Below are 25730 nucleotides of genomic sequence, written 5' to 3'. Positions count from 1 at the left end.
TGGTGCCAGGCTCACACATTTACCATTTTTAGAAACATAGAACTCTTAGCAAACTCCAGAGGAATCTCGTGTTTGTTTTTCTTCATCGACACAAAAATAGAGTTTTCCTTCCTAACTGTTCTGTCAGACGAATAGTACTGAACCAGTTTTCTGCTGTCACATTTCGAACTAACTGATAAAAAGTTTCACAAAGTCATAGACCAACATCCAAAGGTACAGTGCTTATGTGGTGTAATCATTGTTTCTGGAAACCAGTGTATCTTTCCAATTTATACAGGTAAAATACTAGGGAATCAAGAGGAGCATATATATCAATTCCACATTTGTTTGGTTAGCGGAAACTGCACTTTGCTCGGATACTTGCAGTTTCTCATGTACCGCATCATCTGCTCGAAGCGAATAGGATTTCTGGCAGTTGTGAATAAACACAGGAAATATTTCCAGAATAGCTATAATCTAGTCCAATTGTCTCCTTTCATCGCGAGTCACACTATTGTCAAATGTAAGACACTGCAAAATGAAGCAGAAGCGCTTTTTATTCATTACAAGGCGAAATTTTTCAATGCCGCCCACATAGATTCCTCACCGATCCTCTTTGTCTGTTAATTTTCTTAATACCAGCTGACAGCAGAAGACAGCTGAAACTTTCAGTTCAATGACATCTACTGGTTCTATGCCTCTCACACACACCGAAATGAAGATTTGACACTCTCAATATACTGATCTGTATACAAAACTATGTGTAATTGACAAAGCGACGTATCTACGGGTCAGTTCCTACAGTCCAAAGGCGTTCTCGCTGCATTCGCCATACCTATAGGTCCAAGTAACTTTCGAATAACATTCTAGGTCCTGAAACATAGTCTATTCGGTAGTGGTACTTTATTTATTCCATTTTGCCTCTGTTTGTTTCAGTATAATAATGGTCGTTATTGTCAAGTACTTTTTCGTTATCTTCTCTGCCGTCTTCCTCTGTTCCTGCATCTTCTTACCGAACATCGGATGGTACGGTGCGGCGTGGCGTGGAAATGCGGGGGATCTTGAGGATCATTACAATTGAAAAACGTGGTAAACTCTTTTAAGCTTCTCTGGAGGTACCTTTTCAGCTCTTGTATCTATTGTGTCAGCGTTCCTGGTCTGAATGAGTTGTTCAAGAGGTTTTTAAGGTGAAGGTTCTCAGCAAGGGCCAAAAGTGATCTGATCAGTCAGTATTTTCTCCGTGTTCATTGGGAAACGTAGAGATCGATTGATCGACGATACAAGTGAAAAGCGCATGGGAGCTATAGCTTTTAATGTTCAGCTTTCGGAATTGGAAGTTATTGCTAACGTCTTACAAGGTACGAAAGCGGAGGACCACTCGGGAGTTTCGTTCGCCGAGACGCCTGCTCCATACGGTGTTTTCGATCACTGAGACACCAGTACTGAGGGTGTTATGGAGCCTGAACTTGGTCTGTTTGAATGTAAGCCTCTTATCAGTTCAGTGAGGGCCTTCTGACTAGAAACCCTAATCTGCAAAAGAAATATTGTTACTGTTGTGGTGTGCCAGGACATTTTGCTCCACAATTGCAAGCAGGGTGGAAGAAATCGGTGAGCAAGCAACGCATAAGAGGGTAGGGTGCCACTCTTTGCGTGTCTCACCATGAGCCTGTAATCAGGTCAGGGTGGCAATAAACAGTCCGCTTCCCTTTGTGTGTGTCTTGCTAAACCACGAACCATCTGTGCCTTACCAGAGTTGGGAACTAGAGTTTCTTATTAAATTACACTTGATGCCTGAGACACCGGTCAGTTTGTAAATTTCCTAAATTCCATATCGATGCTCAGGCGCGCAGAACAGTTAATGGTGAGCCGTTGACCTTAGTTGGTTCATTAGGGGGCAGCTGTGCAAGTCTGTTTCTCCTGGCCTTTGAATCTTATTGTTGCCAAAGGGTTGAGTATTAACTTCCTGTTGGGCTGTGATTTTATTCAGAAGACTTGTATAATCTTGGATTGTGCTAGTAGGTAATTTTGTTTTAAGTTACGTCTGGCACAAAAATTTAGGTTGTTAAGGTCTTACCACGTGTGTCTAGTATAGTTATTGAAACTGGGTAGTTTGATACTGCTCATTTGTCAGTGAAGAGGGCTCAAGATTTGCTCCTCATGTTCAGAGAATTTCCTGACGTGTTAACTGATAAAATGGGCGTGACTACTATGGTAGAATACTGCATCCGTCTTTTGGATGAGAGCGCGGTACGAAAGTCACCTTACAGATTAAATCCTCCCAATATGAAGATTTGGGTCAATTTGTTGAGAATTTGTTCGAATCTCCTAATGTGCGTGAATTCCTAAGAGACCAAAGCGCTGAGGCCATCGGTCCCTAGACTTAGACAATACTTAAACTAACTTAAAGTAACTTATGCTAAGAACAACACAGACACCCTTGCCCGAGGGAGGACTCGGACCTCCGGCAGGAGTGGCCGCGCAATCCGCAACATGGCGCCTCAAACACCGCTGCCGATCCGCGCGGCTGTTGAGATGATGTTGCGCGGTTGAGTGACTAGGCCATCCACTTCGTTATACACATCTCATCTCCTATCTTCTTAACGGCAAATGGGAATGGTTTAACTACAGACTGGAGTAGGCAACTTGCCACCAAATCACTGTTTTGGAATCAGTCCTACTACTCTTGTTGCATAGTGTTTCCCCATTTTCAAATAACTTCCCGGAATTCAGTCAGGTAACACTTTCAGCAACCGGCGATATTTCAGCGGGAGAACACCCCGCCATTTTCAAGGCAACTGCAACGGACAGGAGACGTACATGCAAATTTAAAACCTCGGTTCTCGGACTGATGCAGGAAAGATAACACACACCCTGGACACTAGTGTCACCAAAGATGACCAAAGTCAGAGCTATCGACAGTGAGACTACAAATTCGCAGGTGAGGTAGCATTGACTCTGTCTCTCTGTTTTTTGACAAGAGAGAGAGGCGGATTCCAAACAGAGTTTAAACAAAAAGCCCCATCCCTGTTAACGAGGTTGCTTGGTAATTTAATCTCAACTGCCTCTTTAATAACACTGTCTCAATAGCTGGACGTGCATACCAATATCTCGGTGTTATATAACAACATGGGGAGTCCAGTATCCAAGCAATGTTCAGCAATAGCCGATCTACTTGGCTGCTGTATGTGCCATCCCGCAGCTGCAAGGAATGCGATATACACCCGCCTTACACAGACCAAGATAATCCTTAACAGAACTCAAAAGCACTCAAATTCTGCTTTCATCACCATTCTGCCAGATACGTGTCCGGATTTCGTGTGTAGCGTTGTGAAATGTGCGTAGCTGTCCTGTGTTCGTAGTTGACAAACCCTCTTCTTTGTCAGTTGCGACTCGAATTCTTTCAACGTCTTATTTCATGTTGCACAGTAGACACAATATCAAGGATATACTGGTACAAATTTTCTTTTTTGTTTGTGCTATTTTCTTCCTGATTATGTTACTGCATTTGTTCATTTCGTCAGGCTTTTCTATTTTAAACAAAATGGATCTTTGATAAATATTTCGTCGAAGACGACAATGAGAATGATGATAACAATGTGTCTCAAACAGGATTATATACGAGGGTGTGCTGATAGGTAATGCCTCCGAATTTTTTATACGCAAATTCTTAAAGCTGTTAAATAAAACGAACGTTATTAACATATGCGTATGTATGTCTGCATATTTGTTTCTCAATACAGTCACCCTGGGGAGAAGCACATTTCTCGCAATAAGGGACCAGTTCGTTGGTACCGACACTGTAGAATGTCTGAGTTTGTTGATGCTGCCACAACCTCAACCCTGCTTGCAGCACTTCATCACTATTAAAATTAGGGCTCGAAGGTGTTCTTTAAATTTTGGAAGCAGATGAAAATCTGAGTTCTCAAGTGAGGACAGGATAGAAAATTATCTGTGACAGTGAATGTGAGGTGTCGGATTGTAGGAGGTATCGCAGTGGTCAGGTGTGGTTTGGCAATGTGGACGAACTCTTCGAATTTGAAGCTATTACATGACATTGTTTCTCACACTCCTATATAGTTACTTACTATCACGTCACAAACTACAATTCAGAGCCCTGTATTGGTAGAGAGCAGCAAATATGTGGATGTGAAGACGAAAGAGGTAGAATGTTAATAACATGTTTTATTGAAAAAGCTTTGAGTGTTTACAAAAACGTTCGGAGGCATTACTTTACAGCACAGTCTCATAACTTTGTCATTACACAGTTTGTAATCCAGGCAGAGATATAAACATAAGGTGTTTTACTTACTTTGGAAAAGTCCAAAGTTCATTCTGTATGGTGACTGCTTCAGAGTGAAGCAGCGTTCACACATCTACTGACTTGTTCAGCGTTTTTTTTTTTACTTTATTTCTTACAGCAATTCCTACTTCAGTTTAACAGTTCCTGCAAGCTGTAGTTCAGCAGACTGCCGGCAGAGGCAGTGGCGGCGGCTGTCCGGCCAGAGTCGCTGTGTAACGGGTTGCGTGGCGGCCCCTCCAGACGCTCTACTCACACGACTATAGCAGGGAAATATACTGCAGATGGACAGAAGGGAAATGCGGGAGGAGCGAAAATGTACTACAGCAGTCAGACTGAAGATCTACTTCAGGCAGTTTGTGGTAATGCGTCTCATAACCTTAGCACAACATCTTTGTGCGAAATGTATGACTACAGGTTGTTCTATGATTTTTTAAATTAATAATTAACTAATAATATGATTTCAGATGATAGTAACATTGACATCATGGTATGTGCCTAAGTTCAGTTTTAGATCTGAAGTGAAGATACATTCTAACTCTAGAAGCTATATGCTGGTAATAGGGGCATGGTCAAACAGAGAGTGGTTTCACATAGCATGAACCATACTCCTATCAAGTACTTTTTAACAACCATATATTCTACAAAATTAGTGTGTATTAGTCATCAGTTTTTTTCGATTTCTGGTGGGTTTGCATGATAGGAAGCTTACCCCTCGTTACTTAAATTAGTTTGCAGATATCTAACTTTACCGCTATTGTAGTAAAGCCAATGCTGTGATTTTAAGTACTACATAAAGATGGATACACACAATGATGTCAAAATTATTTTTGTGTTTTATTTATTTTCAAAATGTGCAGCAGTGATACAGTGAAGTCCCCTTCATTTTACTCGAGAGACGTTTGTCAGGCTGCGAATCAGCACGTCCATCGCCTGCTGGTGGCCGTGCTGCATGGCGATGTCTAGCGGCGTCATTCCCCCGATAGTTAACGCCTCCCTGTCGGCCCCGGCCTCCAGTAGCGCAGTGACGGCCTCCACGTGGTTCCTCCATGCGGCGCAGTGCAGCGGCGACCATCCGGTTGAGCTCCTACCGTTGGGGTCAGCCGACGCCGCCAGCAGCAGCCGCACCACGGCTGCGTGGCCATTCCCCGCGGCCCAGTGCAGAGGCATGTCCTCATTGTTGCTGCACCTCGCGTCCAGAGGCGCCCCAGTCTTCAGGAGGCACCTCGCTGCCTCCAGGTGCCCCCTTTCTGCCGCCCAGTGCAAGGCGGTGTTCCTCTCCTCGTCCTTGGCCGCCACATTCGCTCCAGCCGCCAACAACGCCCACAGCTCCTCTACTGCACCTCGCTGAGCCGCCTGGATCAGCCTCGTGTCCTTCTCCTCTTGAGAAAGGCTCCTGCAGAACACGCAGAAATTCTCACATTTTTGTGCGCATGTGCGCACGCAGACGCAGACACACACACACACACACACACACACACACACACACACACACACACACACACTTCCAATAAAGGAGACTATCATTGAAAGGAAACTGTAACCATTTCTAAAAAGAAATGAATCTATGACAATCTGTGACAATCTGTGACAAATGTATCTATAATTCTCTCCCTCCTGTGACACGAAACAGCAGAAGAAGGTACAGTGGGCTCAGCTTCTCAGAATCTTCATTCACTCTCCATTAAAAATTCTTAGACTCCATTTCTCAATAGCTTCATCCATCACATTGTATCACATTGATTCATGGCAATAAGTACCTTTGATCTCAGGACACTACTGTTAAGCAGTCATTCCCCTCCACTGAAAGAGATGCTACATGCAGCACGACTTATCCTATGCAGCAGTCCATTATGACTAGGCCTAGAAATTAAGACGTAATTTTTAAGCACTTGCTTAGCTATGGTTACAACGCATGAACATCCTACTTACTTAGCACACAAATGGTCATGATTGAACTTATGAACAAGTCTATATCTAATCTGTAACATTAGTCAATATGGGCCATATAAAATAGATGGTCACTACTCAAGATTAGTATATTTGACCTGAAATGGTCTAGAAATAAGCCAACAACTAATGCATGTGCCTGATTGATCTTGACGACGTTATGGTTATGAGTTGTAGAAAACACTAAAGTAGTGGATAATGTGGTGGCAATGTTGGCTTTATATTATCCTTCCCAATCCTAAGTTCTTTTAGGTGATTCAACTTCGTGCTTAAGCACAAAATTCTCCTAGACAGGCCATACCTTGTAAGCACATGATGTCTTCCTCATATCATGACCAATGAATACTTCATAACTGTTAAGACAGTCGATCTAGGTACGTTCTGCTCAGGATAACATATACGCCCTTTTCCTAAGCTATACCTTTTATTTCACGTTACTAGTAAATTTAAGGTCAGGAGTTAAGTTCGCATCTTGTCCCAACAAGTAACTAGCACACAGTTTATGTGCAGGAGCAAGGTATTGTGTCCGCCTAGGTAGGCCTCATGACGCTACGGTCAGTTCCAGTACAGCACTCGTGGCTGTCACATCGCGATCACAAAGTGGGGCGAGACAGTTTCAGTTAAGTTTTTACAGTCTCACGATAATTTATGGATTTGTAGTTTTATCTTGATGTTCACTATGGACAAACGGTAGTTACTTTTATTCTGAAAAAGGTTGGATTATCCCAACTGAAACCTAGGTAAATTCTAGGTAAACGGTGCAACTGAGGCTGTTGGTCATTAAAATTAATATTTATACAGTTGCTGACAGGGCCACGAAATGTTGAAAATATTTACGTTCTTACTTCGGTGCCTACTTGTGGTTCCACCTTCACTCAACCACTTTCTACAGCTGCTGATGACTTTGGCACATTAACAACCTCGCCATTTCTTGCACAACCGTTCCTAGTCACATTACATTCTAACCTTCGTCAAAGTTGGTTATGTCAGTAGATTTTCCCATTCGTGGCCCACATCATCGCTAGAGCAATCCACCGATAAGTATAATGTGAAGTAGGTATAAATTGAATGAAAATACGCCAAAATGAAGGGAAATTGAGTGAGAATGAGAGAGCACTTCCATGTCTGCTTCCTGCAGGAAATTTCTTGTACACGGGAACGAGTGTACAACAGCAAGAGGAATTCGACATAGAAGTACTGGGAACCAGGGAAACAGCAAATATCGCCAAAAGCGATAAGAAATCTGGAATAGTATGTTTAACGTGTATCACTACCAATTGCATAGTATTAAATTGATATACATCAGATCACCAACCCAGTATAATCCCAGAGTTATCAGCAATCAGATCTTTATAAAGGGTCTGGACATATGATGACAATAAAATTCATGTCATCCTTAGCTAAAGAGCATGTATTACCAGCTGGGGGACTGCAATATACAACTACAGAATAGATCGTGTGTTTGAAGCCGTGCAAAACTATTTAAGTGTTTTAAACTCCAACAAACAGAATTTACAATGTGTTTCTTTGTACTCGCTATGAATCACAACCTTGCAGTGTCAGCTAACAAATACCTTACAGAAAAGTTGCTGCATGGTTTTAACAACATTCTCCTGTATGTCTATTGAAGTAATAGGGATATGTACCAGTTGACTGTCTTCAATGCTGTCCTGCAAAAGAGATCCATCTGCATCTAAATTGATATGAATCTGCGTTAAAGGATGATAGATTTGTAACGAGGTATGATTCGATGGTAGACTAGATTTGTTTCGGTGATTCTCTTTGGTTGCATCAGTTGTTTGGTATAACCTGTGTTCGACTCTAATGTTCTGTGTGCGACTTACAGCAGCATCCACCTGCAACCATTAACAGCAGACCCCCCCCCCCCAAACCACTGTCAACAGAAGACTTCCAGCGCATGCATGATGAATCATGTCGACCAAACCGATGGAAAATCTATTTTGGCTGCCTCCTCTAGACAAACTAAGAGGTATGCGAAATACTCCATTTCCCTGCCACATCTTGGATATAAACTGAGTCTTCTGTTTCGTAACTGCAGTGATTGTACGTCAATGACAGGGGTTTGTGTGATACTGCAGTCCATATGCATACTAACGAAAGGAAATATTGCCTCTATTAGGTTGTATTGTGCTTTATTAAAATCGTGCTATTAGTTACCTTCAGCCATGAGTTATTATCGAGCACATTTGCTGTGTCATGTTTTATGTATCATGCTCATCGCATAGCAAATGTGTTGGATAATGACTCATGGCCTAAATTAGGTAATAGCATGATTTTAAAAAACACAATACAGACTACAACAGATAATGTATTATTCTGTTAAACACTTAGAGGCTATGGATCCCTGCAGAAGCAAGATTTCCCTATGTATGCATTTGCTTGACAGATGATGTGTGTGGAAGAGACTATTCTGTTCACAGAGTTAGTGGAGCATGGCATGTAATTTCACATGCTGAACACTGCTGCTACACATTCATCTATTTCCTCATAAGATGTCATTGTTCCATCCACTTTCAACTGGTGACAATCATTTTATAGGACTAATGGAAGCATAACAATTTCAGGGACTGTAATCATGTTAACAGTGGGCGATATATATATATATATATATATATATATAATCTGATATATATATATCAGGAAAGCTACATAGTGCATGTATCACAAAGAATGTGTGTTTCTTTTTTCCTATGGCGTAAAAGGTAGTAGTTTTATCATCTTAAAATTTCTCACCATTGTGAGTGGGATATAAAACTTGTAGGGTGAATTTATGTCATGTGTTGAAAATATATTTCCAGCATTGCAGTATTAACAGTGTTGCATTCCACACAACTAAAACATCGAAAACTACGCTGTTCCATTATTATAGCATGCTCAAGTTCAGAACTGTGTAGCCATAGGAATGTGTGTTTACGTTCTATGATCATTTCTCTCTTTCCAGTACCTTCTTCGTATGGAATCCAAACACTACAACAGTACTATAGAACTGATACCACAAGTAATGTATGTAAAATACTTCAAACTCCTTCCATCTGCTGTTCCATCATGCATAAACTATATGTTTCTTCCTCTTTCCAAATATCCGTTGTATCACAACAACAAACACGAATGTATCAAGCTCATATCTACTATACGCAAATAAGGAGTGCTAACCTCTTCAGTATGCATGCAAATAGAGAGATCGTGTGTAGTTGGATGGGTGATGTAAGATTGGTACAGAACGGCAGTTACAGTACTGGTATGAGAACACCAATCTATATCACTAGCACCAGACAGTTGTACAAGATTGGAACACGTGTTATAATCTTTCCAAAAGCAAAATATTGCCCTCTATTGATTATGTGGAACTCAGCTTATACACAAGCTGTCGAATGTAGTGGGTGTAATCTGGTCAGTTCCAAATTATATCAGAGTCCATTTTGCAGGAAAAATTGGTTAAAGGCAGAGGTAGAGAGGTAGGTAGAGAGGTAGGTAGAGAGGTAGGTAGAGAGGTAGGTAGAGAGGTAGGTAGAGAGGTAGGTAGAGAGGTAGGTAGAGAGGTAGGTAGAGAGGTAGGTAGAGAGGTAGGTAGAGAGGTAGGTAGAGAGGTAGGCAGAGAGGTAGGCAGAGAGGTAGGCAGAGAGGTAGGCAGAGAGGTAGGCAGAGAGGTAGGCAGAGAGGTAGGCAGAGAGGTAGGTAGAGAGGTAGGTAGAGAGGTAGGTAGAGAGGTAGGCAGAGAGGTAGGCAGAGAGGTAGGCAGAGAGGTAGGTAGAGAGGTAGGTAGAGAGGTAGGTAGAGAGGTAGGTAGAGAGGTAGGTAGAGAGGTAGGTAGAGAGGTAGGTAGAGAGGTAGGTAGAGAGGTAGGTAGAGAGGTAGGTACGGAGGTAGGTACGGAGGTAGGTAGAGAGGTAGGCAGAGAGGTAGGCAGAGAGGTAGGCAGAGAGGTAGGCAGAGAGGTAGGCAGAGAGGTAGGTAGAGAGGTAGGTAGAGAGGTAGGTAGAGAGGTAGGTAGAGAGGTAGGTAGAGAGGTAGGTAGAGAGGTAGGTAGAGAGGTAGGTAGAGAGGTAGGTAGAGAGGTAGGTAGAGAGGTAGGTAGAGAGGTAGGTAGAGAGGTAGGTAGGTAGGTGGGTAGGTAGAGAGGTAGGTAGAGAGGTAAGTAGGTAGGTAGGTAGGTGGGTAGGTAGGTAAGTAGAGAGGTAGGTAGGTAGTTAGGTAGGTAGGTAGGTAGGTAGGTAGAGAGGTAGGTAGGTAGAGAGGGAGAGGTAGAGGGGTAGGAGGGAGAGGGAGAGGTAGAGAGGGAGAGGTAGGGAGAGAGAGGGAGAGAGGTAGGTAGGTAGAGAGGGAGAGGTAGAGCGGTAGGAGGGAGAGGGAGAGGTAGAGAGGGAGAGGTAGGGAGAGGTAGGGAGAGAGAGGGAGAGGTAGGGAGAGAGAGGGGGAGGCAGGGGGAGAGAGGGGGAGGCAGGGGGAGAGAGGGGGAGGCAGGGAGAGAGGGGGAGGCAGGGAGGGCGGGAGGGCGGGAGGGCGGGAGGGCGGGAGGGCGGGAGGGCGGGAGGGCGGGAGGGAGGGAGGGAGGGAGGGAGGGAGGGAGGGAGGGAGGGAGGGAGGGAGGGAGCACATCTAGAGTTTCGCTTAGAATCCTTAGCCAACAGGTAAACAAAGGGGCAGAACGCTTTGGAATAGAGCACAGGGTGCTGCTATGGATATGATTCGTTTGTTAAGGTGGTAATCATCAAAGGTGTATGTGAGCTCATTCAATTTCCGACCTTATCCTACCACAATGCGAGAATACTCCATGCAAGAGAAAATGTTCATCGCAATAAAATCTTACCCAGTTTATAAAGTGTTATCTTTAAGGAACGTAGTCTCTGCACCTTCTCTCTGCTGCTGGCTATCTCCCACGCTACGAAACAGTATTTGTGTCATGTGATGTTGGCAACGTAACATTGTTCACAGTATGCCCACATGCATATAGCACTTGCAAAGTACGGGTGGTATTCATTTAACAATGATACAGAAACTGAGAATGATGCTGCACTGTCACTGGCTGAGATCACAAGATCGAAGCAATGAGACGTTTTGTTGACATGAGAAGTCTTAAAGAGCAGTGGTTTAGAACACGAGCAATTGGGTAAATGCGGTGAAATTACGGAAAAACTTGGTAAAATTGAGATAATGATGGAAAATAAGTAAAATCGAGGAAACATAAGACCAAAAAGGTGGATGAATGGGAATAGTTACATGTTCGTTTGTGTATATGAAAATCATTCTATTTCATTCCTCGCTCTGTTCTGGTGTCTCTGAGCAACGGAAGTGCACTGAGGGTTCCCAACAACACGATGCAGGTCAGTAGTGGTCTCCAACGTACACACCGTGCACTGAACCATGGATCTTCCAGTAATACTGTAAGGACAGTTTGTGGATGGGAATATACACCAATAGCCACTACCTTATCACATCAGTGTATGACGATGCAGCACTCGTGGTGGAATCTGGAGATCAACACATGTATTTACGACTTCCCAAGGGTAGAATACGTACAGTCTGTTCTCGATTCTCATTGACTGGAAGACCTATATGTTAAATCATTTCGTGGAAGTGGCAAAATGGAGACATCTCGTGGGAATGGTACATCTGTGGATCTCAGGTGATGTTTTCGTATAAGTTAACTGGATACCTCTAAGATACTCTTTTTTACATTATGTGTTAAGAAGGGACGACATTTTAATTGCAATTACGCCCTTTATTCTTCGACAAAGGTGATAACGATGATGTGGTGGGAAGGTTTTGCTACTGGGAAGCTATGGTAGGTCGTGCGAAGTGACACCCTGCTTTTGAGTGCGCGTGTATGGAGACATACCACAATTTTTTGGACTCTATACGCCTATAAATGATAATCACTCGATTTGCCGGGAATGTTGTGCCGTTGGAACGTAAAGTTACTGTGGTTAGTGCTCCGACATATCACCAGACGTGTGTGGGAAGTATTCAGACTACTATTCCAGCTGTAAGGGGAGGACAGATTTGACGTGGGGAATTGTGATTTCAACACTTTTTTTTATGGCTTTAGGGCGCAAAACTGCTACGGTCATTAGCGCCCGGTCTGTGACTTAGGAAAAGGTACAAAAATAAAACTGGAAACCAGCATCAATGGGAACGAAACTCAAAAAATTGGGAAAACTAAAAACAGAAGGAAAACTTAAAAAACCACTATAGGAGGGGGGTTGTTTGTCCCTAAAAAGAGCTTCAAATGACGGACGTCATCTCACTGGCACTAATAAACTCAAGAACGCGATCGGCTGAGCGCGTGTCATCTGCTAAAATGGAAGATATATCAGGCGACAACTGTAGATGGGCGCGTAACGGAGTAAAATAGGGGCACTCAAGTAAAAGGTGTCTCACCGTCCACAGCTGAGAGCAGTGGGGACAGAGTGGGGGAGGACCGCCACTTAAAAGATGTCGATGGCTAAAAAGACAGTGCCCTATCTGGAGTCTAGTTAAAATTATCTCCTCCAGACGACGAGTTCGGGAGGAAGAGGTCCAAGCACAGGGAAGAGCTTTCACATCCCGCAATTTATTATGGGGAAGTGTCAACCAATGTGCATGGCATAAAAGAACAACGCGACGACATAGAACACTCCGTAGATCGGCGAAGAGAATCGTACAAATAGCTGGCCGAAGAAGAGAGACTGCAGCCTTGGCCGCTATATCTGCCGCCTCATTTCCACAGAGACCAACATGTCCTGGGATCCAGAGGAACGCCACAGAGACGCCCCCCAAGTGGAGCAAGTGGAGACAGTCCTGAATCCGGGGGGCCAGAGGGTGGACTGGGTAGAGAGCTTGGAGACTGAGGAGAGAGCGAATCTGAGCAGATAACATACTGTATCTGCTGATGTCGACGGATGTATTGGACAGCCTGGAGAACAGCGTAAAGCTCCGCAGTAAAATCCGAGCACTGGTCGGGAAGCCGAAATCGATTGGGGGTGTCGCCAACAATATAGGTACTCCCAACTCCAAACGATGTTTTGGAGCCATCAGTGTAAATAAATGTGGCATCCTTCATTTGTGCGAATAGAGCAGCAAATGCCCGACGATAAACAAGAGAAGGGGTACTATCCTTGGGAAACTGAGAAATGTCATGGAGCAGGCAGGTCCGGGTCTGGAGCCAAGGCGGTGCTGTACCCCAGGTTGTCAAGAAAGTGTTAGGAAAGGGGAAGGAAAGAGAATGGAACAGTTGACGGAAGCGGACTCCCAGTGGTAGTAGGGAGGAAGAGCGGCCTGCATACCCTAAATCCAAGGAGGCGTCGAAAACAATGTCATGAGCCGGATTTGCAGGCGTGGAAGACAGATGGGTAGCATAACGACTCAGAAGGACTGCTCGCCGATTGAACAGCGGAGGTTCAGCAGTCTCAGCATAAAGGCTTTCCACAGGGCTGGTATAAAAAGCTCCACACACTAAACATAATCCACGGTGGTGGACAGAGTCGAGATGCCAAAGAACAGACGGCCGAGCAGAGGAGTAAACTATACTTCCATAGTCCAATTTCGAGCTCACTAAGGAGCGATAGAGGCGGAGAAGGACCACAAGGTCCGCTCCCCAGGAGGTGCCATTCAGGACACGGAGGGATCGCAGACATCGAGCCAAAAGATAGGAAACGTGGGAGGACCAGCACAGTTTTCTGTCACACATAAGACCCAAGAATTTTGCGACGTCCGCGAACGGAAGGTTGACAGGGCCTAGATGTAAGGAAGGTGGAAGAAACTCTGTACGACGCCAAAAATTAACACAAACGGTCTTACTGGGAGAAAAACGGAAGCCGGTTTCGATGCTCCAAGAGTGGAGGCGATCGAGACATCCTTGAAGACGTCGTTCAAGAAGGCTGGTCCGTTGAGAGCTGTAGTAGGTCGCAAAATCGTCCACAAAGAGGGAGCCCGAGACATCAGGAAGGAGACAATCCATAATTGGATTTATGGCAATGGCAAACAGTACAACACTTAGCACGGAGCCCTGGGGTACCCCGTTTTCTTGGGAGAAAGTACGGGAGAGAGTAGTGTTCACCCGCACTTTAAATGTGCGCTCTGCCATAAATTCACGAAGAAAAAGGGGCAGCCGTCCTCGAAAGCCCCAAGAGAACAGTGTGCGGAGGATGCCTGTCCTCCAACAGGTATCGTATACTCTCTCCAGATAAAAAAATATTGCTACTGTTTGGCGTTTCCGGAGAAAATTGTTCATGATGTAAGTGGAGAGATCAACAAGATGGTCAACTGCAGAACAATGCTTTCGGTAACAGCATTGGGCAGGTGTTAAAAGGTTTCGGGACTCCAGCCACCAGGCCAAACAGCAATTCACAATACGCTCCAAAACCTTACATACACTACTCGTGAGAGAAAGGGGCGGTAGCTAGAGGGGAGATGTTTGTCCTTTCCAGGTTTCGGAACGGGAACGACGACAGCTTCCCGTCATCGTCTGGGGAAAGTACTGTCGGTCCAAATTCGATTATAAAGGCGAAGGGCGTAACGCAGACTGTTGTATGATAAATGCAGCAACATTTCGATGTGGATACCATCCGGTCCTGGGGCGGAAGAGCGAGAAGAAGAGAGTGTGTGTTGGTGTTCCTACATAGACGAAACACTTTCGCGATTTTGTGAGGAGAAAGCTAGAGGTCGCACTTCCGCTGCACGTTTCTTCGGGAGAAAAGCTGGCGGGTAATTTGAAGAGTTCGAAAACTCAGCAAAGTGTTGACCCAAGGAGTTAGAAATTTCGACTGGGTCCACTAACTTATCATGCGCGACAGTGAGCCCAGAGACTGGGGAGAAACTAGGTGCGCCAGATAACCTGACTCCAAACTTCCGAGGAGGGAGTGAAGGTGTTAAATAAGCAAGTAAAGAAGTGAGCCCAGAGACTGGGGGGAAACTAGGTGCGCCAGATAACCTGACTCCAAACTTCCGAGGAGGGAGTGAAGGTGTTAAATAAGCAAGTAAAGAAGTCCCAGCTTGCCTTCTTGCTACCGCGGATGACGCAACGGCATCGCGCACGGAACTGCTTATAGCGGATACAGTTGGCCAAAGTAGGATGGTGCCGGAAAACGTGAAGAGCACGTTGCCACTCACGTATTGCGTCTCGGCATGCCTCGTTCCACCAAGGAACTGAGGGACGCCGGGGCAATTCGGAAGTGCGAGGTATAGAACGTTCCGCAGCTGTAAGAATAACTTCTGTAATATGAGTGACCTCATCGTCGACGCTACGAAGGTGACGGTCATCGAATGTCGCTAGAGACGAAAAGAGTTTCCAATCGGCTTGGGCAAACTTCCAGCGTCTCGGGCGCATATATGGCAGTTGTTGCTGCAATCTAAGGACACATGGGAAGTGGTCACTGGAGTGTGTATGAGCAAGAGCGAACCATTCGAAGCGCTGAGCTAGCGGAACAGTACCGACCGAAAGGTCCAAATGAGAGAAATTTGTCATCGAGGCAGACAATGTAGGGTCCCCAGTGTTGAGGCAAACAAGATCTGCTTGGTGGAAGATGTCTATCAATAGTGAGCCGCACGGACAAGGACGCGGAGATCCCCAAAGCGGGTGGTGGGCATTGAAGTCCCCAACCAGCAAATAGGGAGGCGGAATCTGACCAAGAAGATGGAGATCAGCTCTTGCCATTGGTGTGGATGATGGCATGTATACAGTACAAAGAGAAAAGGTGTATCCAGGAAGGTAAAGGCGGACAGCGACAACTTGGAAGGAACTGTTTAAGGAGATTGGGTCATAATGGACAGTGTCATGGAGAAGAATCATGAATCCTCCATGTGCTGGAGTGCCTTCAACAGAGGGGAAATCAAATCGGACTGACTGAAAATGGGGGAAAACATAGCAATCATGGGGACGCAGCTTTGTTTCCCGAAAACAGAAGATGACCGGCGAGTAGGATCGTAAGAGGATCGACAATTCATCCCCATTGGCTCGAATGCCACAGATATTCCAATGGACATTGGGTGAACAGAAAAGGGAAGAGTGTGACCAAGGTTGCCATCAACTCAATGACTGCTCAGACCTTGCGAACGACAGCGTGGAACAGCTATCAGCTGAAGGCAGAAGATCGCCATCCATAGGCTGTCCGGGAGCAGCTCCTGCCACCAGCGATCGGCCGCCAGCAGTGCGCCTCGGTGACACACAAGACTGCCGAGGGCGGTTACCGCCAGGTGGTGCTGTAGAGGAGACACGCCGTGGCGGAGAAGGAGAGGAACTGGGTTTATTATTAGCCTTCTTGGAAACTGGATGTTGAGATGAAGGAGGAACCGATGGTTGTAAAGGTGGGGTACGTAAAGAATCTTCACGAGTAGGCTCTTTTTTGGAACTCCGGGTGTCTGATTTTGGGGCTCGAGATTTAGCAGAACCCGATGAAGGCTGAGCCATAGAGTGAGCAGGGGAGAGGGGGACGTTGAACGGGCGATCTTCGCGCTGGCCGATCTGGCTACCGTGGCACTAAAGGTGATATCACAAGTCTGTGTGGTTGCCTCCTTCGTTGGCCGACGAGAGGCAAGGACGGTGCTGTATTTACCTGTGTGAGGGACAGTGGGCTTTCGACTGGCGAATAACTTTCGAGCAAAACTTTCCATCACTCTGATTTCCTGAATCTTTGTCTTTAAAAATGGGGCAATCTCGAGAGGAAGCAGCGTGGTCACCCATACAGTTGATGCAATGAGGGGATGGAGGTGGACAAGATCCCTCATTGGCATCCTTGCCACACATAACACATTTGGCCGCATTGGAACAGGACTGGCTGGTATGATTGAACCGCTGACACCGGCAGCAACATGTAGGGTTTTGGATGAAAGGGCAATCGGAAATTCTCATAGCCCGCTTTTATGTTCGATGGAAGTTGAACTTTGTCAAATGTCAAGAAGACAGTTTGGGATGGAACGATGTTTTTGTCAACCCTTTTCATGACGCGATGAACAGCCGTTACGTCCTGGTCAGGCAGGTAGTTTTGAATTTCCTCGTCGGACAATCCGTCGAGGGAGCGTGTATAAACGACCCCATGTGATGAATTTAGGGTGCGGTGTGCTTCCACCCGGACAGGGAAGGTGTGTAGCAGTGAAGCACGCAGCAATTTTTGTGCTTGGAGGGCACTGACTGTTTCTAACAACAAGGTGCCATTTCGTAATCGGAAACAATACTTCACAGGACCTGCAATTGCGTCGACACCTTTCTGAATAAGGAAAAGGTTGACTGTGTAGAAGTCTTGACCTTCGTCAGACCGAGAAACAACAAGGAACTGTGGCAACGATGGAAGAACTATCTGTGGGTGAGGCTCATTGAACTTACGCTTGTGAGCAGACATAGTAGACGATGAGGAAACCATTGCAGAAGTATCCCCCATCATTACCAGTGTCTCCGATGGCGCGCTCCTTTCTTGTAGGGGCCCTCTCTGAGGGCACTCCCGCCTTAGGTGATTGTTCACACCTTAGGTCACACCTCCCGAGAAACGGACGGTTGCACCAATCGGCACTTTCAGAAGGTATCAGCTCGGGTAATCACCCCTCCCTGGGCCTGGCCATTACCAGGGGGTATGTACGTGTCCTACCTGTCTACCCGGGGCGGGGGATTACGCGTTACCCTGTCACCGCCTACGCATGGGAATGCGTGGGTCAGCCTTCAGACACGCACTGGGAGGAAAAAAGAGAAAGGGAGGAATGAAGGAAAGGAAAGAAAAGAGGTCTCAAACGCCGCAGTGGAGAAAAGGACAAAGGAAGGACAAAGGAAGGACAAAGGAAGGACAAAGGAAGGACAAAGGAAGGAAGGACAAAGGAAGGACAAAGGAAGGACAAAGGAAGGACAAAGGAAGGACAAAGGAAGGACAAAGGAAGGACAAAGGAAGGACAAAGACTTGCCAGCAGAGAAAGCATAGAAGAGAGACCGATGTACAGTTTCGAGCGTCCGTCTCCGGACGTAGGCACTAAACATACTCCCAGAGGGGGAGAAAGGGAAGGGAAGAGGCGGAGGTGAGGGGGAGGGGGAAGATGGTCGATGGGGAAGGATGCAGCCCGGAAAGGAAGGAGGGCCACACTAGCTCGGGGTCCTGTGCTCGCTACGCAAGTATCCACAAAAGAGTTGTGGACACCCTGGGGGGATTCCAGCACATTGACGGGTATGTCTAACCATGAGGGGTGATAGATTTGTTTTGTAAATACCTACACAATATTTCAGTGCAAGGGTACAAGTGAATCTGCTATAGTGTAAAATCATGGATATGCAGAACGTTCTCTCATCAGCTCCCCTAAGCAGATCCTAACATGTTCTTTGTCTACACCAACCAATACTGGTGATGTCTTTTGAACCCTTTTGTCTGTGAAAGCGCTGTTGATTGCCTCATAGTGTCAGCCACCTGTGCTTTCCAACACATGTTTGAGAGAGGCTTTGTGGGATGCAATACCTTCTGGAAGTACGATGGAAAATACCTGGAGCCTATTCTCCAATATGGTTGGTTGGGAGCCCTAAATAGCAAATAATTTCCTACAGTAGAGCAGAATCTAGACACTTTGGTGGTGTGAGAGTGGGCATACCATAATTTTATAGGTCGTTATAGACACCCAAACGATAATTGCATTGCTTTTATGAAATGTGTATGTGTTGTAGTGGAAAGTAAATGTGGTCTGTGTTGCAAAATGTGCAAAGAAAATGGTGTGGGTGGGTAGTGTACAGACAATGTCCCGCCATAAGAGAGGTATAGATTTGATGTGGAAAATTCCATCCCAGAGAATCTATAGCCATAAGGGATGTGAGAGATTATGTGGAAAATTATGTCCATCATTAAGGAGGATAGAAGTTTGCTTGGGGAACTGAAATTATCAGAGCCACAGTCGTCACGAGGAGGTATTTCAGATTCTTCGCTTATTGCTGTCACCATACTTGCAATTACAATGATAAATATGTGACTGGTTTCCTGGAATGACTCTGCTCGGTGTCCTGGCATGTGGCAGAAGGAGCCGGTGGGTAGAATGAATGGACATTTGTGGCTTAAGACGCGAGCCACTGCTGAGCCTCCCAAAGTGGTCAGAAGCGTTATGAGGCTGCAGTTGACCTAAGCATGCCGCTCTCTGGGCGGGCGATAGCGAACTAACACTCAGCATGTGTTGCGATAGCGTTTGTTGCGAGGTGTCTCCTATTTCAGCATAAAAGTGTCACAAACATCGTCATTTAGGCGTGTAACATTTTGCTGCTGATATCGGTTTCGAGATCGGTACATTAATTCACGATTCATGAAGCTTTACTCATCGATAGAGTTCAGAAAGTAAATATTCTTCTAGTACCGAAGTCTGAAGTGGTCGCAAATTGTTGCAGGTCCCATGACAATGAGCAGACTAGGCTGGAAACAGAACCATTAACGCACAGCTTTGTGTCGGAGGAACCAGCACTGTCTTTGTACTGCAGTTTGCAGATTGACACCTGCCTGCGGAGGGCTCCCACCCAGCACATGCGAGTGCAGTTGCCCTGTGACCGTTGCCTGTGGTGGATGAGCGACCAATCTCAAAGGTCAAGTTATTTCGGAGGTGGGTTACATCTAGTGCTACCACTACATGTGGTGCATGTGCTTCGGTTTTTGGGATCTGTGTCTTTGTGATACATGTTGGAGTGTCTGGAGGTCGACATCTACGTGCAGCATGCAGAATCATGATTTTGTATGGTGAGGGAAATGAACTGGGCTTACTATAGCGATGTAGCAATATGGTATATGGTGGTACAATCGTTTGTGGTGATATAGCCTAGTTGGAGATCGATTTCACACAAGCACAAGCTTCCCTCGACAGTAGCAGAGCAGCGTGATTAAGTGTCTTTGGTAGTAGTTCCCGTATTTCATGATCTGTAGGTCACTTTTTCATCATTTAACTATCAGTGCAATATGATGGCCTTACGTTCTTCGCTGTGTACAAAACGTTTTCCGCTGAAATTCTCGTAATTTGTCAATCTTTAGAAAGTGGCAGACAGTATGCACCCATAGCAGCACCAATTTGGTTGGTTAAATTCAATAAGCAATCAGGATGCTTCATTCACAGGAAGTTCCATGATGTCAAAAAGTCAGATGACATTCTTCGTGGGGAGAGGGGGGGGGGGGGGGCATGGCAGTCCTTACAGAATGGTGTAAACAAGACAGGGGCAGAACAAGGCAACAACACAAAGTTCCATGGACGTCAGAGAGTCCCGTGAAGTCTTCGCGTTCGAGTCCAGGAAGACCAGGCTGCCCTGGTTTGGACAGGTGGGATGCTCTCACACCTGCCATTGTGGCTTCAGAGCATCTCCAGACCAGCAGTCGTAGGATATCGAAAAGTCACCTAATATTCCAGCCATTTTTCTCGTCTGTAGGTCAGTGCTTCGAATTCTAGGAGAATCTTTTAGACATCTGATCTGCTGTGTCTGCTTTTTTATTTTTTTTTTCTTCGTTTCTTCGAGACCTTTTGTGGAGTTTTGAAATATGTCAAGAACTTTTAGATACAGAATTGTTCAGATTTTCCCATATGTGCTTAGACATCATAGTGGGTTTCCCACTGTAGAACTGTGCTTCGAAAAGTGACGAATATACAAAGTAAGAGCCTTAACGGCCCTAACTCCAGCAGCAAACTAAGCCTGCTCAGAATTTCAGAAGAATTATGAAAACTACAGTAGCTGTAAAACTGAAATTTTTCTCTCTGTTACAGTGCCTCCAAACAAGCAGCTGAAACTCGAAAAGTGGTGGCGGAAGTCTGCAGAAAGTGGAGGAGGGGGCAATGCAGTACACAGAAAGTAAATAAAGTACAACAACCTAACCTACCTCTCCAGCAGTTGAGCACAGATGGACAATTTCCTTCCAATTACAAGGTGGGGTGGCTGTGGAGGGAGGTGAGCGATGCCATAAGAGTGGGAGGAGGGGTGGGTTAGTGGAGGCTGCCCATTTGAGGTGTTTCTCGCCAAAATGTGAAATTTCCTCCCATTTCCAGGTTGTGGTGTGGCAACGTGGCGCGCGGAAAAACAGCCGCCATTTTGAATAAATTATCTGTTCCATGACAGACTGTCTTACTACTCCTGCTTTTTCTGTTTTGATTTCTGGACGACACAAAAATATTAACTAACAACAGAGTCCACAGCAATACCACTAAGCCTCTACAATCTATTAAAACCGTGAATGTATTGCAGTTTATGTCTAAATAAAGTTTCGTACCCACCCATATCATCTACATTACATACTGTGCCATAACCAAGTTTTTAGTTTTTGTTGTTTTCTGCTTCCAGCAAGAAAATTATATCTACAGTTACTTTGTTGTGCAAAACTAGTCTTTGAAAGTTTGTAATGGTTTTTATGCGTGTATACAGTTAATGATTAAAGTAGTTTTTAGTCCGTCACAACCTGAGATTTTTTGTGTAACATCTTTTTTCCAGCTCCCTAACCGTCTAGGGCCCAACTATGTCACTTCCTTTAACATTTACGACGTTATTCCTATTGGTACCAAGTGTAATAATACTCTTTCTCGACACATGTTGTGCTCTCCAACCAAGTTTTCTTATTTTCTTCACCAAGAAAGTTTTCACTCCCTTTTTAAGGGTTCTTCTAGTTTGCTTTATTTCCTCCTCCAATGGATCCCTTAACGTTATTTGATAACCCATTGTTGTTGAGTCCAGAAAGTTTTCGCCTGTTTCTAATTGGCGAAGCTATAGTACTGCGCTGCATTGTGGCAGCTACATTGTGCTAGAGTGAATGGTGCGTCTCCTCCAATTCCACTGACTAGTAGATACAACGCACTCCTAAGCTCTTCAGACGTTGAGTGTCAGTATCCTGCAGTGAGTTCATCAGTACCACGGCAAGCCAGCCCACATATGCCGGCACCTGGTGGGATGTTTGTGAAATCTGGCACTGGGAGGTGCCAGGCTATTGACTTGTGGAGGTGCCCACCTGTCAGCTCTGAGGTGTCGCCTTGGCCGCTGAATGTGTCCTGCAACACGTGACCATGGGGCTGATGCTGGTATAACGGTATGGTTTACTACATCTGATAGTTGCAACAGGTCAGTATTCACAGCATGGCAGCATCAGATATGGAAAATTATGGATATCTAGCTGCCTACTTTGAACTGTGCTGCAGCATAATACAGACTTCCTGGTGCTGGTAAAGAATGACATACTGCTCTTCTATTACTTCCCTTTATCAGTAATGATCAGGCAGAGTAAGATCCTAGTACTCGTCTACCTGTCTGCAAACAGCACTCTTTACTGTGTCTGCTTCAACACTGAGCTTCACATAGTTGAGCTCTCAGCAAGAATGTCTCCTCCTGAGTGGAAAGTCAACACATACTTTGTACAGAAGCTTGACGCCAAAGCTAAAACCTAAATAACAACGTGTTGCACACACACACACAGAGGGGGAAAGAGAGAGAGAGAGAGAGAGAGAGAGAGAGAGCCTTGGGATATGATGGTTTTCTGTTGTGCTTACCTGGTTTCCGTCGGTGGCTCCCTGAGCAGCCGTCTCACTTCAGCAACGTCTTGCGGCTGCTCGAGCTCTGCATCGGCCCAGCCCTGCGTGGAGAACACCTGGGGGTGTGCTTTTATGAAGGCGATGGTAGCCAGGGCGAGGCTGGTGCAGGAGTACCTAGCGGCCACCACAGCGGCGGCCGCCGCATTCTGCACATCCAGCAGCGCGATCAGCTGCCGCTCGCACGCCGCTTTCAGCCCCAAAACGCCGTATTTGTCTGCGGCTGCCAGCAGCTGGGAGGCCAAGCTGGGCAGCTGGGGGGCCAAGCTGGGCAGCTGGGGCGCCCGGAGGGTATAGAGGTAGGCCACCAGCAGGCTCAGCTCGGGGCCCCCCGTGTCCGTGATGGTCACCTCGCTGCTCCTGGCCTCCAGGGTGTCGTGCCGAAACATGGCGGCAAACACAGGGCTCCTGGCCGCCAGGACCGCCCTGTGCACCACCAGCCTCGTCTGGCCCGACACCAGCTCCACGAGGCCTCCGCTGCCTCCAGCTTCCAGCATGGCGGCCAGGTCCACAGTCGCGGTCTCCTCCACATCGGTAACAGTATCCATTGCCGACGACTCTGAAACACAGCACCACTGAGCTGGCTTTTGCCGCTTCGCAGCACCTCCATCACTCGTATGTTGTACAGGCAGAAGCTTGAAACTTCCTGGCAGATTAAAACTGTGTGCCCGACCGAGACTCGGTAGCTCAGATGGTAGAGCACATGCCTGTGAAAGGCAAAGGTCCCGAGTTCGAGTCTCGGTCGGGCACACGGTTTTAATCTGCCAGGAAGTTTCATATCAGGGCACACTCAGCTGCAGAGTGAAAATCTCATTCTGGAAACATCCCCCAGGCTGTGGCTAAGCCATGTCTCCGCAATATCCTTTCTTTCAGGAGTGCTAGTTCTGCGAGGTTCGCAGGAGAGCTTCTGTAAAGTTTGGAAGGTAGGAGGCAAGGTACTGGCGGAAGTAAAGCTGTGAGGACGGGGCGTGAGTCGCGCTTGGGTAGCTCAGATGGTAGATCACTTGCCCACGAAAGGCAAAGGTCCCGAGTTCGAGTCTCGGTCGGGCACACAGTTTTAATCTGCCAGGAAGTTACATACCAGCGCACACTCCGCTCCAGAGTGAAAATCTCATTCAGGCAGAAGCTTGTCGAGCAACAGTTTTTAAAAGTTAGCCTGCTACGGGTGAATCAGAACCCCCCGTGATATCCTTGCCTTGTCTAACAGCAGCAGGTCTTCACTAGGACAATAGTAATAGTTTCAGCACCCTCATTATGCACAACATGTCTACAAAATGGGCGAAGACCTCATTTCTTTAACTTCCAGTGTCACTTGAACATGAAATGTTTGAAATTGGTGATATAGAACATTACTGGCAAGGCCAGAAGATCTATGTTGCTATTTCACTAAACGACTTACCATCCTACCGAGCGGGGTGGTTAGCACACTGGACTCTCATTCGGGAGGGCGACGGTTCAAACGCGCGTCCGGCCTTCGTGATTTAGGTTTTCCGTGATTTGCCTACATCGCTTCAGGCTAATGCTGGGATGCTTTCCTTGAAATGGCACGGCCAACTTTCTTCACCATTCTTCCCTAGTCCGATGCAACTGATGACGTCGCTGTTTGGTCCCTCTCCCACATCAACCAACCAACCTATTTATCATCCTAATCTCTCATGATATTTAGGGGAAGAACGATACATTACTCCTGGAATCGGTGGTAGTCTGCTCATAACAGACAGCACTACAAACTAATGAGGCAAAACATTATGACCACGTGCTTAATAGCTGGTTTGCCCATGTTTGGGACGAAATACGTCACTGATTCTGCATATCAGGGATCTGGGAGTTGGTTGCTATGTTTGTGGAGATACGTAGCACTAGATGTCTATGCACAGGTCGTGTAATTCGCGTAAGTAACGGGCTGCTGATTTTCGTGCATGGTGATGGCGCTCGGTAGCGACCCAGACGGGTTCCACAGAGCTTACATCAGGCGAATGTGGTCGCTGAGACATAAACGTGAGTTCATTACAATTCTCCTCAAACCACTCACTGTAGCACGGTTCTGGCTCCGAGACACGGAAAATTATATTTCTGAAAAATGATATCACTGTCGGACAAGACATCAAACATGAAGGGGTGCACAATGATGATGATTTGGGTTGAGGGGGCTCGACATCATGGTCATCAGCGCCCTGGCGAAAAGTCAGCAAGCAAGTCTCATGGATGGGGACGAAGGCTGTCCCCACATGCGGAGCACTTTATAACGTATTACAGTCCGCCGCCCTTTCCCACCAATTTAGTGATGAGGCATGACAGTTCACACAGTTTCACCACCGTTGTAACACTGGAATCGCTATCTGCGATAATGGCGGGCAGATCTCCAGCGAGACTGAGGGCTGCCCTAATGTCCGTTTACGGGATATACGTAGGCACAATATGCTGAACTGAAAGCAGCACGCCACAAACTTCACAGAGTACTGTCCGAAAGAACAGACACCATATCCATATAAGTGTATAGTTCTGGCAATACCAGTCATCACCTTCTTCTATGCGGATGCAATCCCCGAACCCTTACGGGACTTGGTAAGAATGTCTTCCACGAGTAATGAGTGTGGTGGGGTGGGACACTACGATTGTAGTGTGTGGACATGCAAGGTGAGAATGTGGGTCTCGCAGGAGGCGTGCGCGATATCTCCCTGCAGTCGCACTACCCTCTGTGCCCTCAGTGGCTCAGATGGATAGAGCGTCCGCCATTCAACAAATGGTCAAAACAAACCATTAACTTGTAGCACGAACACTGAATGAAAAATGGAGTGCTACCGTGATCACAAACAGTTCGCATCATCAAGATCGAAGGCAAACTTCTTGGGAGTTACGAACCGTGCAGGACGTTCAGCTAGGATCCACTCTTAAACAATGCGTATATCACATTGGTGTAACGGGCTGATGAGAACTGGTGGAATGAGATGGCAGGCAACCGAATGCGGAAGAGTTCGTTGTGCAGCTTATCGTGAACCTGGCGTAGCTGCAGATA

At 46.1% G+C, this 25730-nt stretch overlaps 1 protein-coding gene across 1 annotated transcript in view; it reads right to left on the bottom strand.

The window, feature by feature from the left end:
- Positions 1-5124: 5124 nt before the first annotated feature.
- Positions 5125-25730, bottom strand: part of LOC126210200 (ankyrin-1-like) — a 37591-nt gene continuing 16985 nt past the window's right edge. The window contains exons 2-3 of the mRNA XM_049939378.1: positions 22676-23273; positions 5125-5672 (exon numbers count right to left, since the gene is read on the bottom strand). Of these exons, the coding sequence (XP_049795335.1) occupies positions 5159-5672; positions 22676-23273 (1112 nt within the window). The 3' untranslated portion in view covers positions 5125-5158. The remainder of the gene's footprint in view (positions 5673-22675; positions 23274-25730) is intronic.

This window comes from Schistocerca nitens, chromosome 10, assembly GCF_023898315.1.
Source record: "Schistocerca nitens isolate TAMUIC-IGC-003100 chromosome 10, iqSchNite1.1, whole genome shotgun sequence".
Lineage (NCBI taxonomy): Eukaryota > Metazoa > Arthropoda > Insecta > Orthoptera > Acrididae > Schistocerca > Schistocerca nitens.
Note: the sequence above shows the minus strand (reverse complement) of the source record. Positions and strands in the feature narration are given on the sequence as shown.